The sequence below is a fragment of the Juglans regia genome, chromosome 6 (assembly GCF_001411555.2).
Source record: "Juglans regia cultivar Chandler chromosome 6, Walnut 2.0, whole genome shotgun sequence".
In the NCBI taxonomy this organism is placed as follows: Eukaryota; Viridiplantae; Streptophyta; class Magnoliopsida; order Fagales; family Juglandaceae; genus Juglans; species Juglans regia.
In genome coordinates, this window is record NC_049906.1 from 33,218,746 (window position 1) to 33,236,437 (window position 17,692).

The following is a 17,692-nucleotide window of genomic DNA, read 5'->3' on the forward strand; positions in this document are numbered from 1 at the left end:
ATACATCTACTTTTGCTTTTGTGCCTCTGCCATTGCTTGATGTTCTTGATATAAAGACAAAGCATGCTCTATGACTTGATCTGGTGACAAGATATTCTCATCATACATTTTTTTATTACGCCTATACCATAGTCCCCATGCCATCAGAAATAGCATCTCTAACTCCCCTTCAGTTTTCCTTCTCATAACAATGTGAACTAAGTGTAAGAAATCCAACCTGAGTTGAGTTTTTGAGAGAATGTTATTACTTATTGGACATTGAAAAGAATGTTATAAAATAGTATTTATTAAAAAAGTAAGGCTAGATACAATCTTAGAGTGTGCAAGTAAGCTATACGCACTCTCTTTGAAAAAAAGTAGAGTTCACTGTTAAAAAAATATTTTCTTTCATGTGGGTCTCAGATTTACCCATTTAAAAAAAATGTGTGAGACTTGCACACCCTATAACTGCAAATATCATTTCTCTTATTAAAAAATACTAACACAAATCAACATCCAAATGGCTGATCCTTTTTTACTCCAAACCAAATATGCTGAACCATTCCCACATACTTGGCATGCTCCAAAAGTTATTCAACGGCTTCAGTGACAAAGATTTGAGATAGGATTAGAAACGTCCTTCAGATTTGTACTGTCCATGGCCCAATATTACTGGTTCTAAGAAACCACACCACTTGGACACAAAAAAGTTGCAGGGAATTAGCAGGTATCAAGAATCTTGTTGCTGGTACTTCTTGAGCCTGTTAAACCTCTTCCATGATCACTTACAAAACCAAAGGATGAAGAAATCTAGGGTGTGCAAGGCATAATGATATTTGCAAAAGATAGCATTTTTCAAAAGAGAAACGACAAGGCAAGATAGAACAGCTTTTGTAAAATCCCTACCTAAGCTTTCACTATTAAACATCTGGTAGTGAAAGTTCATGATCAAGGAAAGTGGCAACGGCACTATTATTTGAGTCCATTAGTTTTCTGTATTGTGATCCATCTATTGCATGATACAGGAATGACATAAGATTACAAATAGTCTCCCAAAACATCGTAAATTTGAGTTTCGGAGCTTAAAGAAATAGAAAATTGTCTTTACCAAAAACTTGTGGACATGTGTGCATGCTTCACTTAAATCAAGTAATGCAACTGAAAGACCCATCTCCGCGTTTAGTTATATACATTGAAAAGAAACCCGTCTTCGCAACAAATCTACACCTATCTTTGCTAAGAACCTTCACAAAAATACCTCATCAATGGCCCTCAGGCTTCTCTTGAAAGCGTTTGGATGTTGCCTCGATACGGGCTGTATACCCTACCGTTGTTGTCCTTAACGATCTCTGCCGCACCATATGACAGTATTCAGGGTCATCTGATTGCCCATCTGTTCTTATCCACTGTATCATCTGATGATACATGGGGAAAAACCGCAGTTGGATGGCAGCATAAGTGATATATGGGATGAGAGAAGAGAATAGCACAAACAGTGTGAGGAGCCAGTAAAGGGGGGCTGGTGCACAGGCTTCAATAAAGACCTTGTAGGCAGTTGTTGATATGTTGGGGTCCATTGCTCCATAAGCCAAAAGGAATAAATACCAGAATATAGCGCCACCCCAAATTAAGAGATGTTGTATATATGTGAAATAGCTGATGGATAGTGCCATCTGACAGTTCACCACCCACACGACGCATGTGTACATAGTCGTTCCAAGGATTTCCAATCCAACAACTTCACCACCTTTACGGAAGGCTTGATGCTCCATTGCGCGGATACAAAAGAAGAAGATCAAAGTAGCACTCAGCACCCCATTAAATGCCCAGCCAAGGATTCGAGACCAGCTAAATAGGACGTTTTGTACACCTTCTTGGTACAACAGAGGGAACTGCAAGGATTAGAAAGGAGATGTCATCCCAATGCCCTTTACTACTAGGATTCTAATTTTTGAAGAAATTTCAAATCTTCCATTATGTGTCTTTACATTTGTATCAATTCAAAATGACATAAGAAAAGCACCTCTACATTGGATTTACCTTGAGACAAAGCCGTGAGGAGACATCCTGGTCAAACACTCCCAAGGCTATCACAGGAAGTGATGTGAAGAAGACATTATATAGTGACAGATACCAGTCATTGTATACAGTTTGGCCCGAGAATGATGCATATGCCTCAAAAAAGAAGAGAGTGAAGCCAAAAGCAATGTTCTTGTAAAAGAAATAGCATATCTGCCAAACAGAGAAACAATTGCCAATTAGCCATCAATTTGTTTGAGTTAATGTTAGTGTTACAGGGCATAAAATAAAGGTAATATGCTGCCACATCGATCATCTGGAGAGCCAGAGAAGTCAATTGCTGACCCATTACACAACAGCTCCACCCATTCTTAGTGTCTGTCTCCTGTTAAATACCATTGGGAGCAGAGAAGAAAGATGAAATAAGAAAACCATCAGAGACCAAAAGAGAGATTGCAAAGTAGAGAGATGGCAGAGTTGAAGTTCCAGGGAGGGGATTTTGAGGTGGAATTTTAGAAGGATAACAGAGAATAGAAGAAAATGGAAGAAAGTGGGAGTTTTTGAAGAGAGGTGACGTCTGGTTTTCTTAGAGGAATTTGCAGACAAGGAAGAAAGGAAAAAAATTGAAGGCAAGAAAATTGGAGCAAAGGGTTGTAGAGAGGGGGTCTCGGTGAGTATTTTCAGGGGTTCTAAAGTAGAAAAAGAGAATAAATAGAAAGATTAGAACCAGGAGAGTGTTGGTGGAAAAATAAGTTTGATTATTTTTTCTTCAATCCTTCTCTAACACCGGAAATCTCATCTTCCTTCTTAGTCCCAAACACTTCTAATACAATAAAATGCAATGAAGTTCTCTGGTTAAATGAGTGCTTCCGTGATCGACATGGCAACATATTTACCCATGGATTTCTTTCAATTTGAGAGAAACATTTGAATGGGAGGAAAGCTGGACCCCAAAAAATTCCCTTGAAAATGAAATCTTCAAGCTTTTCAATTCTATGTCTCTGTTTCATTTAAAACCAAGTGCGAAGTTCATGGTGGTGCCAAGATTACAGATCTGGGCTCACTCCCATTTGAAAAAGTTTTGAATTGTATTGGAGATTAATAACATAGAGCTAAAATTTAAAAGCATATCATCTGCCATTTTCAAGATAATACCATTGATGAGATTCTTCTGTAACACCAATGTCCATGCACAAGAAGCAAGCGCTCCAAATATCGGAACTGAGCAATTGCAATGTCACTTGACATGACGGCCTGAAATTTTGCAAGTATTAGTAAAAGAGAGCAACTGAAAATGCATTGAAGTGAAATTAATTTCCAGATGAACCTAACAAAATACAAACAGAAACCTTTGGACAAGTTATTCTGCATTTACCTGCATTCCCTCAACGCCACTGATACCAATTCCAATATCTGCTTCTTGAAGCATTCCAACATCATTTGCTCCATCACCAATTGCCAGAGTCGTGCTGCCTGTTCTAATTTTGACCAGTCTAGTAACCTGCAGTACCAAGTAGCACCGATTGTCAGACTAAATTTCACTCAACAATGCTAGAAACCTGAAACTACAGGAATATTATTATGCTATTGCATATATAGATTTGTAGATCTAGAATAAGAAACAAGGTCCTTATAAGAAGAGTTGTACAAAAGTAATTTCATCATTGACTCCTCTTTTCTCAGATGAATGAGGAAAACCAAAACACTAAAAATGATGGGCAGACTATTAATTAGCCTGTGGGATATCATGGTAAATGTTTATGAGCCGTGATTCTTAACTCATTTGGGTGGACTAATATTTTGGTTACACTCTCTTGCATAAACCATAGCAGAAGTCAAGTATATGCCACCCCATTGTCACTCACACCCCAACTTTGACTTGATACAATTTGACCCACAACCTATCATTTATTGTCACTTAGAACCTCCCCCCCAACCTAAACTTTTACTCAGTACAAATCAAATGCATGTACTACTACTCTCACACGTGGCACACTCTAGTCACGCCTGCTGTCTTATGGGAGTAATTGACAATGAGGAATTAACCCGTATAAAACATGATACACACACACACAAACACACACACACATATCTGGGCTTGTGTAGAAAGAAATGTATATATAAAGAGAGTACGTGATGGGTGCACAAACATAAAACCAATAGTGGAGAGACAAGAAAGGGGCAAATGACCCTCCCAACCCACTTAAGAAAAGGGATAGACTTTTTAATTTAATTTTTAACAATATTTTTACTTTCATTATTTTTAGAATTAGAAAATGAACTAGACAAGGTTGGGATTAATGGATTTTTTAAATTTTTTTCTTTTTCTACTTTTAGATTGCTTGGGTTAATGGTTGCAGCCCCTTGCCCATCCGGGGAAGAAATAAAACAGCCCATCCCTTTACAACTGATGAAAAAACACCTTGCCAAAGTTTTTCCCTTGCAAGCATCACTGACTTATAAGTTGTAATAAATTCACGCTACTAAATAAAAAACATTATAAAGCACATGTTACCTAATGCACAAACATCTACCATTTTCATCTGAAAGGAAGTACCCCACACTTTGATAGATGTTGAATCACCCTTACACCGTGACACATCTATCTCTCTCCCCATCACATTTTTCGTCCTTCCTTCCACGTCTAACACATGATCTCAGCCCCTTCTTTCACTTAAGAGAAAACCCTTTTCCCCTTTTCCCCTTCTCACCTGGCAACTAGCACACCCTCCCCTTGAAAATAGAGTCTGTTCTGAAATTCACAAGCGTTGCCTTTCTACAAATAGTTTTCTTCTTTCCAGAAGGTTTCGATATATGTAATAAGATTTTTCTACTGATTTATTTTCCAATTTACCACTGTAAAAAATTATTCAGGTATACTTTTCTACCTAGATTGTTGCTTTCAATAGTTTGTTGATAAATGTATAATTTCTTTCATATATATTTTATTTGAAATACATAATTGTAATTGCCCAAGATTATGGAGATTAATGACTATAATGAGCCTTAATCAAATCCTGTATGAGCTCATGTCAAGATAGATTTAGCAAATATGTTAATGCTATGGGTAAGAAAACATATTAAAGTTGCATTTAGATGTTTTAAATGATAATTAAACTTTGTTAAATTGTTTATTTATTTCATTGCTTGTATTCTTTAATATTTTTCATCAACTTTTTTTAATTCATCTTATAATCTTGCCCCCTTACCCAAAATTTTGGTTCCACCACTGCACACATCTGGTATGAAAATACTAAAAACAATATAAAAAAAATGAAGACTTACAAGTGCTTTTTGTTTGGGAGAAGAACGACAGCAGATAACCGATGCACAGCCAAGGGCAAGCTGTAAAAACATGTCCTTGACATCATCCTCTAAAGCACAGGCGAGTGACTTCCCATCAATGATCAAAGCCAATGCTTCTGAGTTTTCACTTGACGTGGCAAGCAGTTCCAGTCCCCCACTAATCTGGTGTAGAACTTTTGCCTTGAATTCCTAAGAATCAGCAAGATCCAATCAATTCAAAAGTACTAGTCATACAGGGATTTTAAATATGCAAATAGATTACAACTTCCTATATTTATATGCAAGGTTTGTTAACTATGAAGCAAGAATTCAGTGAGAACTGATTTTGGATGTACAAAGATGGTGTTTCAGACACTGTTTTCAGCTATGTTTCTGAACATTCTGTATCAATTTCAGGCAAGGACCAGTATAAGTATCCCGGTTTCATAGGAGCTTTTAGGAATAGGAGCTTTTAGTTCCTCAGTTGCGGGGATTAGACATGCTTGAACAGACCGTAGTGTTGAAATTCGCTGGAAGTTTAAAAAACCTAAGAACCAAATCTAGTAATTTGGCATATGAGCATGGATATTGAGTATCAAGAATGATATAATAGACTCTTTTGTTTTCAGTGCTAGAGCAGTATCGCTATCTGATCTTTTGAGAATTGATAAGAAAATAAAATTCAGCATCTTACAATGACTGCTCCAAATCAATTTTCCATAAGATTCCAATACTTCATTTCGTTTTTCCTTTTTATCAGTTATCAAAAAGAAATGAAAAGCGCTAGATTTACAAAGATGTCTCACAAAAGTAAAGCTCACAAACTAATCTGGCTAGATGTGATATGTTAAATCTACTTTAGAGCTTTGCAATCTGACGGATCACAACAAGCCACTGAACTTTATTTTTGTGAGATCTATTTGTGAACCAAACATTTCTCAAAGTAAATTGATACAAGAAATTCCACTGAAAGATCATGAATTCATTGGACCTACTTCTCAGATATCAGAACACTTTGCATATGTATTTCTGCATTTTTAGATTATATAATATGCTCAAAAGAAACAGGTTTTCTGAGAATGATTAAAGATACGCCATTTATGAAGAAGGTTTCCTGGGAAACAAGTTCATTCCACCTAGAAGCACAGAGTTTATGATAGATGCTCCGTGCAACTAATCTGTAGGTTGTGCCCATTCTTGGAGTTAATAATGGCAAGCACTAAATAATGCAGCTTTAACTGTCATTCCATAATTACTACATTCTTAGGCATTCATTATTGTTGTAGGCTATCCCTTTATAGTTAATTATTTATTAACATAAAAAACTTAATTATACAAAAAGGTAAAGTACACTTGCAATCTCAAATTGCCTTTTCACAATGTGCACTTCAAACTAAAAGTTGGAATATGAACGCCAAGTTACCATGAAGTTGTAACATACACCCTCATTTAAAATCTGATCGGTAAGATAAAGGATGCACATTACAACTTTTTGGTAGCTTAGGGTACACATTGCAACTTCTTACAGTTTGGGTCCATATTGTAAAACAGGAGGTAGCTTTTTTTAGAAAGGAAATCTTATTCAAAAAGGAGGTAGTTCAAGGGTGAAGTGATTACTCAAAAAAGAGAGAAACAATAGAATATAGACGGGTTTACCGTAGCAACAGCAGCGTTGTCCCCAACTTTCTCCAGTGCTTTGATTTCTGGTGTCTCTGAGCTGATTACAATTTGCCTCATTCCTTGTCTAAGCAAACTACAGGCAAAGCTGCAAAATAAAAGAACAAAAAAAATTGACATAAATTCAGAAAATGTTTGTTTATTGGAGTCAGCATCTATTGAAACTCAAAGTCATTAACCAATCATACCCAATATTGATTGCAGTCTCCATTTTATCTCCAGTCAAAACCCATATCTTGATTCCAGCCTGTGCAAGCTTGTCAATGCATTCAGGAACCTATCCAGAACAAAGAAAGAAAAGTTCAATGTCAATGCACGAACACCTGAACATATTTCGAAAATGAATTAACTTGCTTCATTGAAAATAGCAATTGTAATGAGTTCATGAAAATATTTTATTTCAAAGCACATATTTTGTAATTTTTAGGATTTGAAAAATGAGCTTACGAGTTTTAACTAAGTGAATATCTTGACTTCTTAGCACTAGTTTGCTGATGAACAAATTATTTCACCAATAATTTAGAATGCTATATAGGGAGTGATTTTAATTCCACCGGTTTCAAGTCTCTTCATTGCTTTAATGTTTTAAACATACCCCATTTTGAAGTTTGTCTTCAACAGCAGTAGCACCGAGAAGAATCAAATCCCTCTCAATCTTTTCTCCCACTTCCTCGATCATTTCCTCACGATCTGCACTCACTGAGTTCTTGGCCTCAGTAAGTTCCCTGTTGAACTCCTTGTATTCTTCTTCATCCAGTTCACGGTATGCAAGTACCAGTGTCCTCAAACCAGCATCAGCATACTCATTAATGTGCTCTTTAGTCTTCTCTTCAAATTCACTTCCATTCTTTGCAAGTCTTTCAAAAATGACACTGCTCAGGAAGTAAATTAAAGTATTACAATATATTGAAGTTTTTGGAAAGATGCACCAACTAAAATGAAATTAACTTCACACTGTTAAAAAGAGAGAGCCTATTCTGCAAGTTGCAAAGGCACAACTTACAAACAAGAATCACAGCATTGAGATACCTCTTGCAAGCTAGCAGGATTGATGGCTCTTTATAACAGTGTTTGTTAGATCAATAATGTAATCTAAATAATTTAAAGACTGTTCAAGTGGTGTTTATTTTTACAAACCTGTCAGCACCTTTACAAAGTAGTAGTAGCTTTCCATCCTTGTTTCTTACAATCACAGACATTCGCTTTCTTGAGCTGCTAAACTCCAGGATATTCAGAAGTTCATAAGATCTGTGAAAATGAAATATGCTCTTTAAGCCATATATCTCTCAAAAATTGCATTACTAACTTGAGCAGAAAAGATGAGGAATATCACCCTGCTAATAGCAGAAACTGAATGGGTGAACCAAAATCTGTACCCTAGAAACTTAGGACAAAGTGATTTAAGACTAGCATACAATGCAAACACCAGATGACGTCAAGGTGAAAGAGACTGACCTTTCAACTTTCGTGCCAGAGATGGGATCAAATTCATGAAGTGAGATGCTTGTTTGAGTCCTCTCATAAAATTCAAACCCCAGTTCTCTTGCTGCGATCACAAAAGCAGCCTCATCTGGTGATTCGGCCTCATAAGAAATTCTTCCTGTTTCTTCATCTACATCAGGTATGGCAGTATGGCAGATGGCGAGTAGCCTTAAAAATTTCTGAATTACATCTGCATGAGGTTCATTGACCCAATTGCCATTTGTGACTCTTTCATCAACAAAGTTATACCCTTTAATGGATGTCCTTTCTTCACTGGAATCCTCAACCTGGCCCTCTTCATCTTTCACCTCTTGAACTAAAGGTAACCCTTTACTACCAGACAGAGCTCTCTCAACTTCTGTAACTCCGCGCCCATAAGCAGTCCCAGCCACAGAACACTTGATGAATTCCATTGAGTTGCATGTCAGAGTTCCAGTCTTATCAGAAAATATAGTGTCAACTTGGCCAAGTTCTTCATTCAAATTTGAGGTACGTGCATGTGCTGGCTTGTCGGCTTCCTCATAGTACATGTGCAGATCATGATTGATAAAGACAGTTTGAAGAACTTTGACTATTTCTATTGAAACATATAAGGAGATAGGAATCAAATAACTATATAACATAAGGGCAGTCAAAAAGTGCAAAATTGCTGCAACTGGTGCTCTCTTTGGGTCATAGTATATTGTAGTGTCATCTGGTCTAAGGTACCATCTTGTCATCCTTCCATTTTCGAGGTCCTCTCTAGTTGAAATCCCAAAGAAAATCGACCCAATAAAGGACATCACCACTAGGACAAAAAACAAGAAGTAGACAATCTTATCCATCCTTTTCTCAATTTTGCTTCTCTTGGAAGGAGGAGCTGTTGAATTTTGCATAACCTTTGTATCGTGACCCGTAAAGATAACCACCCCATAAATAAAATCCGTGTTTCGAAGTTTTGAGTCCCTAAGCAGAAGCTGCTGAGGTGTAAGAGGATACTGTCGTTCCTCAAGCTGCAAACCACCTACGAAAGTGTACAAATTTGCATTTGGGTCTTCACATTTTATTACAGCCTTGAAATTTTGGAAGCTCAAGTCTTCATGAAAGTTTGAAGTTGCATCTAAGGCTTGTTTCAGTTTCAAATTGGTTTCTCCATCGAGGTTCATGGTCTCAACATAGCAAATTGCTTCCTCATAACTTGAAGAAAGCAAGATGAGATCAGCAGGAAAAAATTCATCCTTCTGCACCTTCACTATATCTCCAACTTTCAAATCCATCCACTTAGCGTTATCAAATATGCCATCGCCATGATGCACTTGAACCTTTCTGTTGTTCATCTCAATATCCTGATTTAAATTTTGTAGACTAGATTATGAACCATAAATATCATAGCAAAATCATGTTACTGAAGATTCAAAAAAAGGGAGGAGAATGGATGGGATTTCTAGGACCATCTCCAAACCTTGATGTGAAGACAGAATGTATACTTTACAATTAATTGCAAAAAAGAAAATTATAACATTTTGGCATCAGATCTGCAGCAAGTACAGACAGCAAGAATAGAAACCGTCTCCAAATTCCATTTTGTATGAGCTAAAATTATCAAATAACAAGTTAAGAGGCAATGAATTTCTATGAAAGAGAAGGCTTGACTTAACAATTTTTATAAATGTTCTTTCAAAATCGTACTCGATAACGGGCAAATTAACACCTCTTAAACAGCTTATTTCTAAAGGCATTACAAAAATTGCAGGACCAAAAATATCAAAACATCCCATATTCACAATGTTCTGAATATAATGAATTCATTTTGTTGGATTTTGAAATATAAGAGGGGGAGGGGAGTAGTAAAGAACAGAAAGTTGCGTCCAAGATAGCATTGATGTTCTAAATTTACCTGCTTTACTTATCAAAAAAAAATTTACCTGCTTTTTTCGCCTCCAATCTTCAAGCACCTCTTTTCCCATTGTAACTCCAATCACCACAACAAGAGGAAGAACACTACTAAGAGCCGTATATGGAGACAGTGGTGTGAAAGACAGTATTGCACAGATGAGAAAATACAGATTTGCAACTCGCCTGAATTGCTCAAACAATGATTTGGGGAAGAACGTGGCAAGCGTATATTTGGTAGTACTGACATAATTGCTGCCATAATTGATGGCACTGGCCTCAATGCATTCAGGGTGGTTGCTATATACTATCCTTGAGAAGCCAGGACTACCAATCAGTGATTGTTCACCTCTTTCTGAAGCCTTCCCACGTGAGGAGTCATGGATTCTGCCAAAATGATGCTTCCTTCTTCTCCCACCAGCCATTTCTGCAACTTACACCTCTAACACAAATTCTCCAAAATCATACAGACCCACTAAAGAGAACAACTTTGCCACACCAACAAAAATATAATTGCTGAGACTTGATCGATTGTAGAGTCAGATTCCTGAAGAGTAAAGACCAGCTTTGCAAGAACAAATCCAAAAAGGTACCCGCTTTTAGAGTTCAGCACCCAGAAACTTAGACAAAAGACAAACTGTAGAAAGAAACGGAGAAATTTCAGCTACCAAATCCAAAAAGACGAGGATGAACCAAGAAAAAAACATTTAACTAAATTTCGTAATAAAAAAAAAATGGAGCGAAAATGTATCTCAGTTTTGGATGTGACATACCCAGAATCAAAGATCCTTGAATTTCAAGCTTCTAATAAAAATCCAGCATGAATCCCAGTTTATATCTGGAGATTCAATGCAACGGGGCAAAGACTGGGAAATCTGTAATGCTCTTATTTTGTTATATGTTTATGGGTTGCAACTTGCAAGCTGTTGACGGCCTGACTGCCCTCCGGCTTTGACTTGTAGCTAGAACTAGAAGCAACAGATTTTAAACGTGTAGATCATCATATGGCCTTCTGTATTTGAACCTTTGACTATAAAACTCAACTACTACGTAAAGAAAATAAAAAAACGAATAGAAAGACAATCAAAACTAACGCAGTATAAACTACTGTAAAAGGACTACAAGAGTAAATTCACATATGCCAGCTGCTAAATTTAATTTAACAAATAAGAGTATATATATTTATATATAAAGCATGCAATTGAGTGCTGTTCAAGTCTTCTAGAAGGTCAATGAAAAGCTGTAATAAGGAATAAATGAATGACAAATTCAGGGACGTGGAACCAAAACAGACATGGAAATGGTTGGTTTTTTTTTTTTCTCAGCACAATGGAAGCAGTAGTTGAAAGACAGGTACTTGTGCTTTTACGTAATCATGAATCAGAGAGAGAGAGAGAGAGAGAGAGAGAGAGATTTTAAATAAAAAAAATGAGTGCGGAAATAGAGAATCCCAGTACTTTAATAGTTCAAGTACTTAAATTATAAATAATTTTAGCTTTTAAACAGTCTTTAATTTGTCTTTTAACCTGCCGTATTCCATTATATTAATATTAAATTTTTTTTAAAAAAATTTGTACGGACTTAAGAAAATTAAATATGTTTTTTTTTTTCTAAATATTACACGGCCTCGTTTGCTTTTCTAAAATTTTTCAACTCATCTTATAATTTTATCTAATCATTTTAATTTTTTTAAATTTTTATATAAAATAAAATAAAAAAATTTAATTTTTTTAAATCTTAAAATAAAAATAATATTAAAAAAATATATTTTAATAATATTTTATTTAATTTTCAACTCTCATCTCATCTATCTATAAAAATAAACGAGGTTGAAACTCGACGTAAGTTTAGATAGTAAGTTGAGATGAAATAAATTGATATGAAAGTTAAATAAAATATTGTAAGAATATTATTTTTTAATATAATTATTATTTTAAAATTTTAAAAAAATAAATGATTTATTATATTTTATCTTAAAATTTAAAAAATAATAATAATTAAATTAGATGAATTATGATAAGGACTTTTATATCCTGATGGCTTTTATTAGAGCATTGGCATTGGTCTATGCATATCCATATCTAAAATCATATTTGGATAATATGACCCTAAAATCATCCACATTGGCTTATGCATATCTATAAATTTGGCTACCTATGAACAGTTGTTATCTAAATTTAGATAACAACTATTCACCCTACATATTATATTTTAATAATTAATTCTCTCTCCTCTCACTCTCTCTCACACAATCCTTTCATTTTCTCACTCTTTCAATAACAAAAAAAACATTCACTTGTACATTCATTTTATTACTATAATATATTATATATTTTTTTTTCATTTTATTATATTTTTAATATATTATTATTAAAAAATTATATTTTTTATTATTATATTTGTATTATTAATGTCAAATGTATGTAGTGGATGTTAATTGTAAAATATATATAAAAAAATGGATTTTAGTAAAAAAGTAATAATAATAAAATTATTTTATTATTATTTTATTTCAAATATGCATAAGCTAATGTGAAAATTTTACTTGAATGACAAAGTAAATATGTAAAAGAGTTAATTTTACATATGCATATACATAAACCAATGCTAATGCTCTAATGGAATCATTTCCTAAAGTTGCGGAGAGTGAATTGGGGATCGGTCAAACAACACGTACCCACCTACTTTCACATGCTCAAATGTTTTTTAAATTAACATATATATATATATATATATTTATTTTTATATATTTCTTTTACTATTAGAAGATAATTACAAGTATTTTATTTTGTTTATATAAAAGTTATCGGAATATTTAAATGATTATTACAAAATTGGCCATACTTTGTCTGTTTATTACAATAAAATAATACAGTACTACCCCTTATCTTGCCTACCAAACTCTCTATTATATATATTAATTAATATATTTACCAAAGAAATTGTCAAAAAAAGGGAAAAGATAAAAGAAAGAATAGAAAGAATAATAAGTCCTTTATTTCCATAAAAGTTCATTGACATGAATCTGGCAACCTGCGTCCTCTATCTCCTAAAAATGTCCAACTGGAATCATTCATTTTCAAGACTCCATCACTGCAATATTCCTAATGGATATAAATTTGCTGCATTTTAATTATCCAGACTTAATGCCATATATATAATAATAATAATAATTCCAATCTTAACGTGTGTAAATCTCGTATATTTTTTGAAAAATAATTTCATCTATTATTAAAAAGTGAGTTTTTTTAGAATAATGCTAATATGTCATCTCATTTTACTTTTTCATTTTGACTTCTCATATATTTAAATTTTTTTAATTTTTTTTTACTTTAAAAAATTGATCATTAGTGTATTGATATATTTTATTTTAAATGTTAAAAAATGTGAAAAAATATGAAAAAATAAAAAATATGAATTTTGCCTAGGTGGCACGCCCAGCAGTCACTACCGGGCGGCAGCCTAGCATCACTCGATTTTTTTATAAGGATTACAGAAGAAAATAATTTGTATAATCTTAAAATGTATAAGTCTCGTATACTCATTTTAAAAAAAGTACGACAAATTATATGTGTGAGTATATAATATGAATTGAAGAGAAGAATACAAGTGAAACAGTTCGAGCTAATTACCCTTTTTTGTCAACAAGTGTGTGCAATTGAATTGTAAAAAGTTATAGAAATGCAATGTTGGATGAAGTGTATAAATTGGCAAAAGTAATCATAGTTATAAGACTAATAACAAATTATTAGGCTCAAGATGGTCAAAGTTTGGTTGCATGCCAGAAGTCGATCGGTTTGACTTTTTTGGTGTTTCGGTTTTGAGATTTTGGGCTCTAAAACAAGATTATAGATTTGAATTCTTGAATCTTATGGATTAAACTGAAAGGTCAAGTCTATTTAGATGTTTTATCTTTTATACACATAACACATCGCTGATGTGGAAGTTTTTTACATCAACTGTGCTAAAAAGTAATGAGTTTTGCTATCCAGCTGCTTACACTGCACACCACATTTATTTTAATTATTTTTTTTATTAAAATAATTGAGTTCTTCTACTCATCATTCATACAACACATATTTGTTAAGAAAAAAAAAAAAGGTGTATGGTATAGGGGCAATGAATATAATTTTTTAAAAATAATTAGTTTTTTTTTTTTTAAAATTATAATGGGCCTCACTATAAGTAATATGCTAACACATCGACTTATGTGTAACAAAACTCTCGATCAAATTAATGGCCTCCCCTTTTATTATACCACAGATATAAATAAATGGTGTGTTTGGATGACTGAATTTGGAGGGAATGATTTGGATCTGAGCTTTAAAATTTAAACCTTGTTGAACCTAACTTTTTTTTTTTTTTTCAATTTTCTTTTTATTAGAAAGCATGAAGATGGAGAGGAGGAACCGACACCAAACTCCAAGTAGAATGGAGGTTGCCAACATTTTCTCTCTTTTTTTTTTTTTTTTTTTTTATTCTTTCTAATTTTAAAAGTCAAAATTTGGATAGACTTGAAAATTTTTTATTAAAAAAAAAATTACTATTTGACTAAATCTAGCATATAATTACGTGGCATAAGGATGAAGGCCGGTAGGTTACCGGAACAAGAGAAACGGATAAAGAAGGGTAGGTGAGATTGTAAATATAATATATATATATATATATATTAGGAGTATAATATAAACTTTAATTTAATTTAATTTTATAAAATCACCAATGATTCAAAGCCACCCCACCCAAATGTGGTGGCACATGCATTCACGTGACTGTTAATATTTATATAATCACTTTTTTTTTTTCTTTCTTTGAAAAAATATGAAGTTATTAGAAGAAGGAAAAACAAAGGGAATAAGGAGACAAATCTCAAGACAGAGTGGAAATGGTGTAAAATAAAAATAAAAATAACAAATTGTTGGTGTCATTTTTTAACAAAATAAATTGTTTTTATTAACTTTTACACAATTTTTAAGACAGATGATTTGGGAAATTTTATTCCTTTAATATTTATGTGATTAGTATTTAACTAGAACTACTTAGTCATATTTAAAAATAATACTAGATACAGTGTTAAAGTGTAAAAGTCTCGTGCACATTTCACTATTAAAAAATATAATTTTTACGTGCGTCCAGATTCATCCACTTTTTTTTCTTAAAAATTGTACGATATCTTGATCAGATCTATTTTCCCTACCCTTAATCTCTTTTTTATTTTATTTTTTAAAAAAATATTATAACAACTTGATTAATTGTATACAATTATGGAGTTGGAAGATACCAATTTCACATGATCATTAGATTTTACTTCTTAATATCTCTTATTTTTCCTTTTTTTGTTTTTTGTTTCCACATTTAACAAAGTGTCTTAATCAAAGACCAACATGTAAATAAAATATATTATACTCATTTTTTTAAAAAAACCAGACAGAAATTCAAAGAAAAGTGCCATTTCTCCTAATTTTCCGTTGGTGGAAAAACTTAAAATGTGCGAGAAATTAGGAAAAAGGGTCAAAGTTGTACGTAGTTTTGGTAGGCTGGTCTTAGTTTGCGATGATGACACAGCAAATGCATGCACTCTAGAATTTTGTTTTCTTTAATTGTTTTTTTTTTCTTTTTCAATAATACGTTGGTGGAATTTAACCATATCTTAGTTTTATGTAAGTTAGGCTCGGTTGCGTTTAGGTAGTAAGGTATTTTTAGGTATTATATGAATAGTAGTAAAAAAAATAATGATAGAATATTGAATAGTAATAAAAATCAGATAAAAAATAATAATAAAATAATAAATAGTAATGAGGTATTATCTCAGTACCCAAACTAGACCAAAATCTCTTTTTTTTTTTTTTTTTGGGCAAGAAATATTGATCCTGTTCAATTTTGTACCAAATGGCATGAGAATGAATCTGTATGAAAGTAAATTGTGTGTAAATTAATATTTGTCAAATAATTTATTCAGTATAAATTTAAATTGACACAAGTAAGCATGTTATGAATGAGTGTAACCTTTTTTTTTTTTTAGATGAAAGTTGAAAGTTAAATAAAATATTATTGAAATATTATTTTTTTAATATTATTATTATTTTGACATTTGAAAAAGTTAAATTATTTATTATATTTTATATGAGAATTTTGAGAAAATTGTAATGATTAGATGAGTTGAGTTAAAATCAACTCTAATTAGATGCATCTTTCATACTGTTGTTAGAAAAGTTTAAAATTTTTACTATGTCAACAACGTCAGAAATGTATAGCCCATATTGATTTGTAAATAGAATAATTCTATAGTCACTCATAGACTTCTTTGAATGATTTTCTTCCTAATCAGTGGTAAAAAAAAGTTTACGATAGTGTGTTGGAAGGTAAATTATGGTCATTTTTGTCATATTAGATCAAAACAAAATTCACACAGTGTAAGGGATAAAATATATCAGGCTCGTAGTATTTTCTAGGCGTAGCCTAACTGGAGGACTCATCAAAAGGAGAGAAAGAGAGGGAATGAGGAGACAAGGGGCTGAGGGAGTGCAGAGTGTCGGGAGGGAAAATGGGTGACATAAATAAGAAGTGAAGGGACGTAAAGTAAGGGGTAGAAGATAAAAGGCACGGACACCAACGACTTCAAGGACATGGGGCAGACTTCTCCGGAAAGTCTTCTTCAACCTCATGAAAGGAGTTCCAACGACGATATCTCCACCACCAGAAGATAGACCTTCAAGATCTATTGTATAATGAGGATGAGAGATCATAAGAGACTGTAAAATAAGCTTATTATAGTTAATCCTCCCCTCTCCGAACCCTTATAGACGTAGACTCAGTGCTGAACCATATAAATCTCTCTCTTTATTTTTTTTACATTTATTTATTGTTTACTGTTACGAATATATTCACAGATACCGTACAACCACACTAAACAACCTCCAAGAGCTCCACACAACACCATCCATAAGATTGCTAAGACTCAAAAAGAAAAATCTCTAAAATAGTAAGTGGCTTAAAGGTTTTATTATTATTATTATTATTATTATTATTGTTGTTGTGTTTGTTGGTGGTGGTGTAAAAGGCACCATGGTTAACGCTGCGCGGCCACCAACCCCTTTTCTCTAATATTCTACCTTCTCTATTACTCTCTCTCTCTCTCTCTCTCTCCCTCTCCCTCTCTCTAGGGGTGACTTCTCTCTAAACCGAATAAGGAGAAGATATAAGAATAATAAACGCTAATTTTTTAAAAAGACATTATTAGCTTAAAGAAAAAAAATTGAAGACTTTTTAGGTTTTACAAAAAAAATATTTAAGAGGACAAAATTACGGTTTTTTTTTTTTATTTTTTTTATTTACAATGAAGTAAAAGACATGCAAACAAGTTTATCATATTACAACACTA

At 33.2% G+C, this 17,692-nt stretch overlaps 1 protein-coding gene across 1 annotated transcript; it reads right to left on the minus strand.

Moving 5' to 3' along the window:
* Positions 1-920: 920 nt before the first annotated feature.
* LOC108986146 (putative phospholipid-transporting ATPase 9) lies at positions 921-11,264 on the minus strand. Its single transcript, XM_018958670.2, has 12 exons — positions 11,088-11,264; positions 10,347-10,951; positions 8,416-9,767; positions 8,098-8,208; positions 7,556-7,832; positions 7,149-7,237; positions 6,940-7,048; positions 5,284-5,493; positions 3,374-3,499; positions 3,154-3,252; positions 2,020-2,211; positions 921-1,871 (listed from the first exon to the last, which is right to left on the minus strand). Exons 2-12 carry the CDS (start codon positions 10,737-10,739, stop codon positions 1,242-1,244), a joined length of 3,588 nt encoding a protein of 1,195 aa, XP_018814215.1. The 5' UTR covers positions 10,740-10,951; positions 11,088-11,264; the 3' UTR covers positions 921-1,241.
* Positions 11,265-17,692: the final 6,428 nt, after the last annotated feature.